Consider the following 13813-nt stretch of genomic DNA (forward strand, 5'->3'; position numbering starts at 1 on the left):
TTACTCATTACTCGTCAAAAGCTATACGTTCTGTTAATGTGAGACGTTTTGGAAATGATCCACTGCTTTATATTGTTTGGATAGTTACGAAACAGTTTTCAAAGTTGTGTATAGCGTAATTTGATTTTTAAGCATTTGACTACTAACAGTAAGTAACAAAGCTCTACACTTTTGGCCACTTTTCTACTGAGAGCCCATTTCGCCTACACTCTTCCTCTTAAAACAACACAAAGTTAGTTTTAGTTTCATGTGGAGCAGTCGTTATTGAACTGGCAGCGGTAGTAGCCTGTGGTCTCTACTGGGATATTGCCACAGCGCTAGTGGTTTCCTGTGGATCCTCTAGGGGGCGACCATAAGGGACTCGACCGGTAGACAGTTCGCCTCTGGCCCGTCGGGCGAGGAAGAGCGAAAAGCAGCTTATGCACACACGAGATGCGATGGGAGTGCTCACAGCACCAACAAGCACAAACTTAGTGGAACAAGTTTTAACTCCAGCAGCACTTTTTGAACATGTTTGCAAAAGTTTCATAAAAAAAACACATTGGACATGCTATTTTAACCAGTGTGTTCAGTTCTGGGCTGATGTTCCTGATTGAAAACATGGCTCTGTGCAAGATATCAAGACAAAAACAAGAATTACTCCAGGACTAAAGCAAGAACTGGGCAATATTTAGTTTAAGTTTAATCAGAAAAAGTTTTATTGCCATTCTCAGTAGGTCAAATTATGCTAAATGTAAACGAACAGGGGAAAAACTAAACAGACATAACAATGTAAAGTGGGATTTGTATTTGGATTAATTTATGATTATTACTGTATGATGATTAGGATCATAATTATTATTAAGGCAATGGTTACAGTAATAATGTTTCCACTGGGACATTTCTGTGTAAACACATAAATACATTGACAAAGATAATTTAGTCACACTAACTGGATACACAACTCTTGAAAAAAAAAATAAAAAGAAAAGAAACTGGGTAAAACTGATTCTTCTCATTTCTACCGCTTGTTCCCTTTCGGGGTTGCGGGTGACTGGAGCCTATCCCAGTGACTTTGGGCCTTAGGCGGGGTACACCCTGGACAGTGGCCAACTTGTCGCATTTCTAAAAATGTTTCCTAAAAATGTATTCATTTCAAAGACGGCCATAGTTGTGACTGCAGTATGTTCCATGTTAGGAGTAAATTACTTGAAGTCGCATGGTTCAAATCTGAAGAGAGGATGTGATTTGCATTGATCTTTACGTTCTGGCCCGTACGGTGCAGCACTTGTCAGTTTTGTTACCACCAAAACGATGAGCTTCAGAAAGCTGTAGCTGTTGCGCGGCTGTTGCGCTGGATTGCATTTCCTTGTACAATAATTCATGATATTTTCCTCTATAGCTATGTCTCAGAGCGGCTCAAGTCTAATCATTTAGAAATTAAACAAAAACTGCCTAAAGGGCTTTTCAGACAGCCTTTTGGACACTATAAAAACCTAGACCAAGCTGTATCCAATCAGATATGGAGGCCAGGTAAATACTTAATGCATACGGATGCATTTTGTTCATGTATTAAATGATCAACAATCGAATGCATGAGTATGATGGGAGACATGACAATGTAAAAAACATGAATTATGACCTTGGACTGTGAATTTTGAAAATAAGCAGATTGTTCAGTTACGTCAGAAGGTAAAATAGAAGTGCAGAAGAATTTGGATCAAATCAAAATTGAGACCAAGGCTAGAAGAAAATTATGAAAAGGATGTTTCTTCATACTATTCAGTGTCCTTGACTTTGAAGTCGTTTCCACGTTTTAAATGATGTGTGATGTAATCAAAACATTGCACACAGTTTAACCCCACAGCTCATCTTTGCTCTTGCTGTGGCTTCATTTCTGTCAAACAAGTCATAAGACAATATTCCAGACATCTTAAGCACCTAAACTTGTGGATCAGCCTCCCTTGTGTTCTTCATGTAAAGCCCAGCCTAAACCTTGTGTTCCAGAGGAGTTCCTGCTGAGGCGTAATCAGGCCACGTTCCCCGTCCCGTCTCAGGACTGTCCCGTCTGTGTCCCTCACTCTGAACAATACTCCCCCTTGTAACTCTGCGGGACACAAAAGCACAGCGCGGCTCGTTGCCAAATGGACATGTCCCTAATTTTTATGCTAATCCCTGATTCCACATCACATTTGATATAAAAAAAAAAAATATATTAAATAAAGCCCTTAATCTGTTGATGAAGACGTCTTATCCTGATGACAAGTCTGCAGCCGGCTTTGCACACTTTAAGAAGAAAGATGACAACGCTGTGCTTAAACTTTGTACAAGATGATTTGTGGACAGCATGATGAGTGGTTAGCATTCTCGACTCACAGCAAGAAGGTTCCTGGTTCAACTCTTGTGTACTGCACAGACATGTTGCACTGGTCACTTCAAAAACAACATGACTGTATGAAGAAGAACATGGTGGAATGCAAACTGTGCCCGAACTGAAAATCTCAATGATAATGCTAATCGTTTTTACAATTTAAGCACTTGCACTAGAAAGACATGTTGTAATGAGGCTCTGCAGCAGATAAATGTACATACAACAGCCCCTAATCTGCTGCCGGTAAATGCACTTGCATTTTTTTCTAAAAAGTTAATATTTGGGTCAAGTAAGTTAATAGCATTGTTATCATTCTGCCACTATAATAAAAGTACAACGCTGGAACAATAATATCAGCATCTCCACTCTGAGCCTGACCCTGCCCCCTTTATATTGTTCATAATCCTCTTAAACTCAAACAATGATTAATTGTACCACATAAAACCTTGGATTAAATACTGTATCATAAATGACTTTGAGAAATTAAAGGCTAAAATTAAGATGGCAGAAGCCGCAGACTTTCTAATACCAAGTAAAATGTATAATTCAAGAACAAACTGCCCAGAGTAGAATTAAGAGAGTAATTAACTTAAACCAAGTTACACTCAAGTCCTCATTGTTTGAGTACAAGTCACTTAGGACGAGTCCAACTTGAGTCATTAGGTCTCTCAACACAAGTCCTCATGAGTCGGAGGCCAAGTCTGGGACTTGAAATCAGTTTCAGATGATAAGACTAATTATTTTAAGACTGCGAAGAGAAAGACACAAGTCCCGCCCATTTAAGAGGACGATCGCTTACAAAACCATCTAAACTATATATTTATACTGCCATAGTTTGGCAGTATAGATACTTGAGTAGTTTAACTAGTCAAGTCCCAAGTCCTTTAGCCTGCCCTGAACTTCAAACCAAGTCACTGCCCTAAGAAACATACAAGTACGAGCTGAGTCCCAGGGCAACACTCATGCATTGTCAATTACTCGAGTACTCTGGCCCTGCGGTACAGCGAGGGCTTATTGATGATGCAAAAATATTCATCTTTAGATTGGATAGCAATACCTACATATTTTGCTTTTTTTTTACCTGATGCGGTTACTGCTAACTGCGAACATGACTGGATTAACCAGTAGGGGGAGTGGTTGGGGAAAAGTAGAAAGAAAGTGTTTAAGCACAAAGCTGCATGAAACTGAGAAAGTACTGAATCACAGCACAGCAATCCCCACTGAGACATACACCGAGTTTAACAGTATGGCCACGTGCACCATAAGCAACGACACACTAAAAAATGCTGAACTCACCCTCTCTAGCAAGCAATCAAGCAAACAAACAAACAAACAAAGCAAGCAAACAAACAGGCAAACAAACAAGCAAACAAACAAACAAGCAAACAAACAAACAAGCAAACAAACAAACAAGCAAACAAACATACAAACAAACAAGGCTATATCTGCTCGTTATGGAATACAAACCAAACCTGGCTTCCATAAACAGGTGTGCAGTTTGAGAACAGACTTGCCGTTTTTGGAGCTGTCTCAGGGGCTTGAAGCTACAAGTTTACATAATGTTCTTATTACAAACATATAGCAGATGAGACAGAATCCACTTTTAGCACACACTTTTCACTCGAGCGTGCACTAAGTCATCATCACCGGCGTTTTGCAATATTAAAGTCACAGGAAGAAGAAGAGCAGTAGTCTCGTCTCGGATGTAGACGGGTTCATCGAGTCAGATTACAGAAGTTATGGAGGCACGATCATTGTCCTCGTTCCATTCAGTGTATTTGGAAGAGGAACAGAGTGGAGGCAGAGTGGTTAGCATATCTCATCTTTTTATAACTGTGGTTTTATTGACATGCTAAATTATGTGCGTTCCTTCTGTATCTTTGAAGGTTTTCAAAATATCTAAAAAATATGACAATAAATAAAGAGATGAAAGTAGATTCCTGCCAAACAAGGCACTTGGGAGTAAAATAAAACCATACAAAATAATAGTTAGCATAGCATAATACGTTTAAAACCTCTGATGACTCAACATTTTAATTCTAAATACTCAATAAGTGTTAACAGCTGTAACCTCTAATAAACAAATAGAATGAATACTACATTTCAAACACCTACTGAGGGCAAATCCATATTCAAAAACGCCTTTAGCTGCACATAACTGTACATGACCAGCATTTAAAAAAACAAAAACAAAAAAAGCAAACATAATTTCCCCTTTGACTGAAACGGCAGACGGCTTCCTGGTTTCTCACCCATCACCACCACAAACCTTTTTACACAATACACATGCAAAATACATGGTCCCACAATGCAACAGGATACACCGCCACATCAAAGCAGAGGCTGAAAGACAAAATGTCTCTATGGGTTTTGCATCTGCAGCTTTGATGAAGATATAAGCGGTCATCCCCGCCGGGCCACACACCTTCCACATGTCTGTCCAGCAGTCCAGCACGGCCCAATCTGCCACGTGGACGGTAAGCTGCATTTGACAGTCATCGTATTACAATAAGTCCAGAATACGACAAAGTGACAAATTATGGGTTAAGCAAAAGTGTCAGAATCTGCTTTGTGTTTGTCTTTTGGTCGCCGCTCGGACACGACTAAAGAAGTCCTCGGTAATGGCAAAAAAAAGAAATGCACATTCTTTCCCTTCGTATTGATTTGTCTCGATGTTCGGTTCGATTCTCTTTTGTCCTTTCAAAAACAAAATAAATGTCTTTTATTTTCATTTCCTTTAAATCAGTGCCATTCAACACAATAAAGCACACTTTCTTCCTCCACATGCTTTTACTGACACATGCTGGAGATTTCTCAGTTTAAAAAAATCAAGCATGTATTTGACAAACAGAATCTGGAGGGCAGCTACAACTTGGCCAGGACCACCTTGGCATCTCCATTTATTTAAGCTAGCAATTGTAAAATTATATTGTAAGTGATGTTTTAAGTTCAAAATTTTTTTGAGTACTGTGACGATGTGGATGTGCCAGTGAATCCTCCTGGCACCGCCTTGTAGACAGAACCATCTATTTGAATGGAAAATGGAATCTCTTCAGAACCTTCCTTTCTCCTTCTTAAACAAAAGGTTCACGACATCAAAATATACAAACCAATCCAATATGTTAAAATCTTGACTTATGACCAAGGTTTTGCACCAAATAACACCAACCTGAGAAGACTTGATGACAAAAGGTATCATTTCTTTTAATCGGATTGTAAAAGAATACCAAATGAAAAGCTTTGAAATCCTTTGACTTGGAGAAATTTGAATTAACAAATAAGGAATGATAATAATTATGCAAGATGATGTCGCTTCTTAATGAGTAAATCACCCGTGTGTGCGTCTCTGCTCCCTCCCAAGGCGAGGAGACATGGCAGAGGTAAAACAAATACTATCTGCACATGATTAACTCATCATAAATACCATTTCTCATTATCTCAACAAGAAAGCATTTGATTATATAATCTTAGATTAAAACCAACTCATCTAGCGCTGCAGAGGAACATAAATAATACCATAGAAAGCAATTCTTCAAATACTTTTACACATCTGTTTTATCTTATCAGCTGCATTTGGTGTGGAATCGAGTGGAATCGTTTCCAAGGCTGTGCACAGGCTTCATTCCTACATTTGTGCAAAATGGTATACATTTTCTCAAGTCTATAATATGGTTTATAAGGTTACCTTCTTCTGCCGGCGGTTTGTAGGGGTTGAACTTGGGTTTTGGGGCGACCACAGGGGCAAACTTCTTGGGCGTCTGCTGTTGGGACACAGAGATACTGGCGCTGCCAATAGAGGGCGTGGTCTCCATCCTGGCAGAAACCTGGGCTGGCTGGTCTCCCTGGTTCCACATGGTTCTAATGGTTCTAATAACAAAAGAATTACAACAGCGAATGGTAAACGTGGATGTTTCACAACAGCTTTGAAAACATATTATTCTGCAATGCTCAGTGTAGGGGAACATCCTGCTCAGAAAAAGATGACATCTGTCACACATGGTCTCCACATGACACAGACACAGTGTGTATTAGGTACAAATGCAGTAAGTGTGATAAAATGTGAATATATGAGTATATTTCTGTGATGTATTTTATCTGCATAATAGTGATATTTTATCTGCATCATTAGTCTAAGAGAAGAACGGGTGTGTGACAGCATTTGTTTGTGAAGGTATCATAAAGATGGGCCAAAGAATGTTGCCCCGGGGGGGGGGGGGCAGGCTTTATCTCTACGGAAAAATACCAAGTGCCTTGATGTGAGGCTGACCAATGAGAAATGTGACCCGCCTATTCCAGAATATCTAATAAAACCAACCAGCATGGGAAAAAACGGTGTGAGACGCGGGGGTGAGACGCAGGAGGGTCAGCCAGGCTCCTTACAACGGCCTGGCTGACACAGTCCCCGCGTTTTCTCCCATGCATGCCACACAAATGTCTGATCTTTCTGTGTCGTTTCATATTCTAAGTTGAATTGTGTTCTCAATGTGTTAAGGAATAGCATCGGCGTATGTCTGATTCCATGACAGTAAGAGAGCATAAACACAAGGGCGGGGTGTTGCTTAGAACCTCCTGATACAATGCGAGTCCACAATAGGACACTCGATACATGCAGATCTCCAAAGTTGACTAAATGTATGTTTTAGTAGTAGAATTGACATTTTCCTTATTACCATAGCACAATTGTTGGCTCAATAGTTCGGTTCAGCACTTTAAGCTTTATTGTAGTGAGCAGATGGTATTGTTTATTGCATTGTTTTAATACACAGCAAGACTCGATATAAGAGCACGAGGTTTGGAGCAGAGTTCAGACTTTGGAGAAACAAATGTAACTAGTTTTACCGTTAAAGGCGCAATAGAGGATTTTTCGGCGATTTGAGAACGCAGGGGGAAGTGCGCATGCGCACTCCCGTGCGGACTGATACAACACACATGTGCGTTTGTTTATTAGTGCGACTGATCTCATCGCATCTCTCGTCTCCCGTAGATTTCCGTCTCTTATGTGTCAGCTCGAACTGTCTTTCTCAGTCTTAATTTTGTCCCGTACACTGAGGAACTATATTATGATAGATCAATGCGCTTAGACGCGCGGAACCGTGGGGACGAACCGCACGCGGCTGCAGGTGAGTGGTAGGTGCGTTTTATGATTGATACATGGCAAGACTAATTGGCAGTCCACGCCAATTAGTAATGGTAATTTAAAATTTATTTCTTCTAAATGCTGGATATCTTTACATGAATATCCAAATCTGATTTCTGGAGTCATCAGATTATTGAAACGTCATGTTAAAAGTTATGAAAAAATATGCACATGAAGAAAAATGAAAGGGTTTGAGTTATTTTGAGTCAATGTACTTTATTTTCTATTTCCATTGACTAAAAATCTACTGATTAACTGACATCTGGTTATTTTAATGATCAGATTGTTCTTGTGCATGTAAACACACTCACACAATCAGATCTAATTATTGGGTTATCCGATTATTCTGCCGCTGCTGCAGCTGCTGCTAGAGCTGCTCACGAGAAATATTAAACTTTTACCCATGAGCATCTGACGCTCTGTGGACGTCACGTTTAGTCCCTGCTTGGCTCAATTGGCCCAAGGGGGGAAAGGGTACAAAAGTAGTGAGTAGAGTAAAGAAGAGCCAAGAAGGTTCTAAAAAGATGGTTCTCCCGTGTCTGGTGGAGTTTCCTTCCGAGAGTTCAGTTTGCCGAATATATACCCAAAATTCAGTTCAACCCAAAATATATACAATAGGTAAAATCCTCTTTATTCATGCAACTTTAAAACTGCAGTTCAATAGAGAATTATACACTAGTTCTTGAATTGTGTATAAATGTGTTCTTTAAACACATCAAGAACTACTGTATTTTTTAAGTTAAAACGACATTCTTCAACCTGATTGCCAAACTTCACAAAGACGATGGGTCTGACCTCTGCCAACTGTCAAATTGAATGTTGCAACCTCGATGTAACACTTATAATCCTGAACCGGGTCAATGTCTTTGTACTTGACGTGAACTCCTCTCTTTTTTTAATTGATCCGGTCGGTTTGAGCTGTTGTTTGGCAGCGAGCGCGTCTTTCCCTGACAGCGGATTCATTATAAGCAGCGTGCTACTTTTCCGACGCCTCCGATACAGTAGCGGCGAACGTGGCGGCGCCAAAAAAGTTGGCTCCAGCTGAGGACACAAGGAGCCAGGATTTCACCGGCGAACGCGTCCTCCTGAAATCATCTGAAACATTTGAACTATTCACAGCGTCCCTTTCTCACGTCTTTGTTTGTTGTTCCTATTCTATGATGTTTACCCGTTATTATCCGGCGTCTGACTGATACCCGGTTTACAATCTTTCACCCACGCACAATGGTATTTTAATATTGCCGAAAATCCGCGCTCCGTCTGTGCTTTTTACTTTTGATACGTTTGTTAATGCTGCGATTGAAAAAGCTGTACCGCCGCGCCGCCGCCTCGCGCACACCCACCTGTCCTCCCCGTATCTCCCGCTTCTTTCATTTCTACACACGAGCACAAATGGCTTACAACGCAGAAGAAAAGACGTAGTTGAAAAGGAAAGCGGGGAGCGGCAGTGATCTTGGCGTGTCGTCGGCGCACACATGTTGAATAATAGAGTGATTGAAGGAGGCAAATCATTCGCAGCAGGAAGGCACTGCAGCGAGAGAGCGATCACATGGAGGTTCACGTTGGGTAAGGGGAGGCGTCCACTTTGTTTGTCAACTCGGGACGAAGAAGCAAGGGAAAGTCAAATGTTTAAACTGTGACAGCGGCTGCAGAACATGTGAAAAATGAGTGGCACAAGTTTGCTTCAAAGTTTATCAAGAAACTAATCCAAAAGTAGATTACTAGATTAGTAACACTAGTGCTTCAGTTTATACCATTTTGTCTTTTTAGTAAATATAAAGACAAAGGAAAAGTCAAAATGTGATGTATGTATATTTATGTATATTTTAATTTTTTATTTTAACAACATCAGACTATAATCCTAAATCTTGGAAATAATATGTACAGGTTGTTACCCTACAATTTACCATGATTGACTTTTCTAATTGAGTTGTAATCTTAACAGTGTCTGAAGTGTGAAGGGAGAGTTCAGGTGGTGTGTAATTGTCATGTGTTCAGAATCATGACCTTCTATAGTGTGTGACTTTAGCTGGTGTCACTTAACGGCAATTTATTTTTTGCAAAAATAATTATGCAGAAATCAAGCGATATGTTTTTGTTTTTTTTCCTCACCTGTGAAGCGATACCAATGGCCGATTATTAGTTTGTCCAAATGATTCAATTTTAATGAAATACAAACTAATTCACAACCCTGTTTTACCACAAACTGTATAAGAAAGCAGTGTAGTCCCATTTTTTGCCATTCCTGCTTTGCATTAAAATGAGCAATAAAACTTGTTTGTGTGTTCTTTAGACTGAAGGTCAAGCAGGTTGGCCAAAACAAAATAAAAAGGCCTCTGCTGGAGATTTAAGGCCCGATAAACCTGGACCTCTCTCTGCTCCTATGTTAGCCATTTTGTTGCCAAGTATTGTACTTTGCAGGTATCAGAAAACCTAAACTTTATTAACCTATAACCTGACTGTCATGCCGAGGTTACCCAATGAAGCCACGTGCCAGGAATGGATTTTTCTTGTGTGGATTTCCTAACAGTGTAATTATGAACCACTTTGGATTCATTAAACGTTTTTTAAAAGCTGAAGAGCCGAACCTAATAACTGTAACTGACAACAGCTTACGTACAGTAGTGTAGTGCCCCCCCCCCAGTACTCTTGAGGGAAGTCAGTTAAACAATGAAATGTTGGCTGTCTGCTGGAAGCGGCTCTTTCACAGTCGTCGTTGAGGAACTGCTGCAGGTGCCTGTCCCACATTAATCTTTCATATCCACCGAGGAAACTATCAAACATCCTTGGAGGCCTGCGAGAATCCAAAATGGCACAAGGCAAGAGCGAGAGGCACGTTTTGGGAAAGCAGAGGAATGACAAGCTTTCGAGCAAAAACAACTTGGTAGGACCCACAATAAAACACACAATAGAAAGACTTTGGTTTGACTCTGTGGGTTTAAAACACTGTGGTGGGTTTCTTTGAGATTCTTTCTTCTCACTCTGTCTTGCCACTGACAGACTTGCACAAAAGTTCAGAACATTATCAAATTGTCAAAAAGAATCTGTCAGACGCAGAAAAGTGGTCTGTTTAAGGCTTTAGTGGGTTATTTTGGGACTACAATAGTTAATATACTTTAGACTGCAAGAGTTACAGGGATAGAACTCAACCGGGAGGACATTTTACATTCAAAATATACAGGTTTTTCTTAATTATCTAAATTAAGAACATTCATTTTTAAAATTTACATACGTGTATATACACATAAATGTTCTTAAAGGTGGTATGGACGATTTTTTTTCAGCAATTTTTTTATCATATTTCCTCGTGGCGTGGATAAATCATTAGTCCTGCCACATATCAATCATAAAACGCACCTATCGCTCACCTGCAGCCGCGTCAGGCTCGTCCCCACGTTTCCGCGTGCCTAAGCGCATGGATCTATCATAATATAGTTCCCTCAGTGTACGGGGCAAAATGAAGACGGAGAAAGACAGTTCGAGCTGACGCAGAAGTGGACAGAAATCTACGGGAGACGAGCGATGCGATGCGCTCCGTTGCACTAATAAACAAACGCACGTGTGTGTTGTATCAGTCCGCACGGGGGAGTGCGCATGCGCACTTCCGCCTGCGTTCTCAAATCGCCGAAAAATCGTCCATACCGCCTTTAAGTAAATTAATATGGTGTATCCACAAGGCCAATCATTGCTGTATTAGATTGTAGATAAACTGAAGCCAATCACTAAAAGAATTTAACATTTAACACATTTTTGCAAGTTAAATATGGCCCCGTTGTTTTTTTTTCTGATATTAGGTGACAAAGTGACAGTTATTTATTCACCTTGGATTATAGAATAACCCAACGTATTTAGTGAAAAGAACCCCAAGCTTAATGTATAACTACTGCGCTTGTGTCTTGTCTCCGGTGCACGGTTTACGCTAAAGTGACTGTGTGGTTCAACAGTCACTGATCAAGGCATCGCTTCACGCACAGCTCAGACGCGACATGAAGACATGAAGACACTTTGGCACCGACTACTGTGAACCAAAGCAAAACAAGTAGGATTAGCACTTCTGCTCTGACGCAGCGCAGACCCATCCGAGCGAATGAAAATACATTAAAAATTCAAACTTTCCATCTGTAGGAAGTCGGGGTTTGAACTTCATCGTTGTACTTAAAAGGTGCGCCTGAATGACTGAAGAGGTCATTGCTACATTACACAAACACAAAAAGCTGCTCCCCGTGTGGACCAGGAAGAGCCCGAGTTCAAGTGGTCATTACAGGACAGCAAAGCGTCTCCAGTGCGGGGGGAATATCTGAAAGAGCTGGTTGGATGAAACTGTGTTGAGTGTTGACATATTAATAAAAGCAAAAGGCTGTTTTAGACCTCTTGCAAGTCTTTAAACATGGATGAGGAGTCAGGGTTTCAGAGGGCAGGCGAGTTTGACATGGTGTTCTGAAATGTAACCACTGCAAACAGCAGTTCCAGAGCGAGAGACACGTTACTGTGCTGTTGCCATTATTACCACATATGGTTACAAAAAAGACATGCTTGTTTGTAGTACTTGATGGGCAAAAGTAAACTGAAACTATCACTGTTGTTTAAATAGAAGCAGTTAGCATGTTTTTTTGAATACAATTTAAAGCTTTGTGTGGTAAGGATATGAGATGTTGAAACCCTTATGATATATTGCAATTTTGGATATTCTGAATGGGAATATTTAGTCTTTTCTGTAATAAAATTAATAAAAAGACAGCAAAAAGAGCGGTTTAAATCAATAATAATACATTTTAAAAAATAAAATGTAGTGTAATCTTTTAGCTAAAGGTACAACTCAGGCGATCTGTAAGCACTTTGTGTTTACTTTTGTGTAATACACATTTCTGATGGTTTATCATCATATTGTGAGAATATCTGTATTGTCCAAACAATATGAAGATATTCTTTTTATAAAAATGTTATAGACCATCCCTAGGATGCAAAGACAGAGGTCAATGCACTGCCTTGAGCTGGGATTAAACTGCCAACTTTGGGGTTTGTGAGAGAACACTGCCACTGAGCTGAACATTATGAACTAGAATGTCTTATAATACTACAAGATTTGAATGAAGATATAGTAATATTTCAAACCTGATTAAGTAAAGCAAATAATATTGTTTAAGTTTTAACAGAAAAACGGATGCTTGATTGTATCAGCTTGAACAAAATGGTGCCTCTTAGGCAAATCTCAAATAAATCTGTTGATAAAATATGTAGGGCTTTTCTTTACACAGTGAGGGGTCTGAATAAATCCTTATTAGGATAAAGGACAACACAGCAGTGAGCATGTTAAACGTGGGAAAATAAAACACGCCACAACTGGAGAAGATTAGAGACTGAGGGCCAGATTATTCAGAGGGCTGTGGCCCCTGGACTGGAGACATGCACCACACCCCAGCACTTAACTCAGGGGTCACATCCACAACACCAGAACAGAACATTTGTTTCATTTTTTGTAAACATAAAATACAAAGGCTTTAATCAACATTGCTCTGTCAAACTTGTCAAACCAGTACAGAGTGAGAAGACAGAAACACCATTAACCTGAAGTTAAACTGACTGAAAGACGTGAGAATTAAATCCTCAAGATCACTGCTTCCGTTTATTGAAATGTTAAGTCAAAGTTTGAAATAAGCCGCTGAAAATGTTAAACTGCTGGAGAGTAAAAATACATGTTTTGTTGTTGTACAAATGTGTTGACTGGTGTATAAAGTGACAACATGTGAAAACATGGGACAGGAGGAGCACCAGGTCTCTGCAGAGTCAGCAGCAGGTTCACCTCTCACACTCTTTAGCAGGTGATGCTGAGAACACAGAGCCGCCATGACAACAGTCATTTTTAAACCAGGACGAGTGCAGGCTACATACCCTCCCTTTAAGAGAGACTCAAGAAACAAAAACAGGTTTTATTCTCAGCTGCACATTAAATGCAACGGAAACGACATTTGAATTGACACAGTTAAGAAAGCAATGAAACATGATGTGATTATTATACCACAATGATTTTTTGATTTTCAACACAAAATAGTACTTTCTTTAGGTTACCATGTGGTCTTATGCTAGTTCTGATAAAGCATAAGATCGTTCTAAAAAGTTTAGGAAAGGTCCCACTTTGTCATGCGTCATGTTTTTGTTGCAATTTCCTTTTAGTATCAACACATGTTCAAATGAGTATCTAGATTCTCATTACTCATTTTTGTATTTTAGCATCTGATTTTTGGTACTTTCGATACCTATTGCAAGCAATTTTAAGTCATTATTTCTTACATTATTATAAAATATCACTTTAATAATGACATGACATA

The 13813-nt window shown here is 39.7% G+C and overlaps 1 protein-coding gene across 1 annotated transcript in view; it reads right to left on the minus strand.

The window, feature by feature from the left end:
- Positions 1-13813, minus strand: part of lpp (LIM domain containing preferred translocation partner in lipoma) — a 366579-nt gene that overhangs the window by 326109 nt on the left and 26657 nt on the right. Inside the window, exon 3 of the mRNA XM_072439524.1 lies at positions 6036-6208. Coding sequence (XP_072295625.1) covers positions 6036-6204 — 169 coding nt within the window. The 5' untranslated portion in view covers positions 6205-6208. The remainder of the gene's footprint in view (positions 1-6035; positions 6209-13813) is intronic.

The sequence above is a fragment of the Eucyclogobius newberryi genome, unplaced genomic scaffold (assembly GCF_026437365.1).
Source record: "Eucyclogobius newberryi isolate DKJ021-1_F unplaced genomic scaffold, fEucNew1.0.hap1 SCAF_9, whole genome shotgun sequence".
Taxonomy (NCBI): Eukaryota; Metazoa; Chordata; class Actinopteri; order Gobiiformes; family Gobiidae; genus Eucyclogobius; species Eucyclogobius newberryi.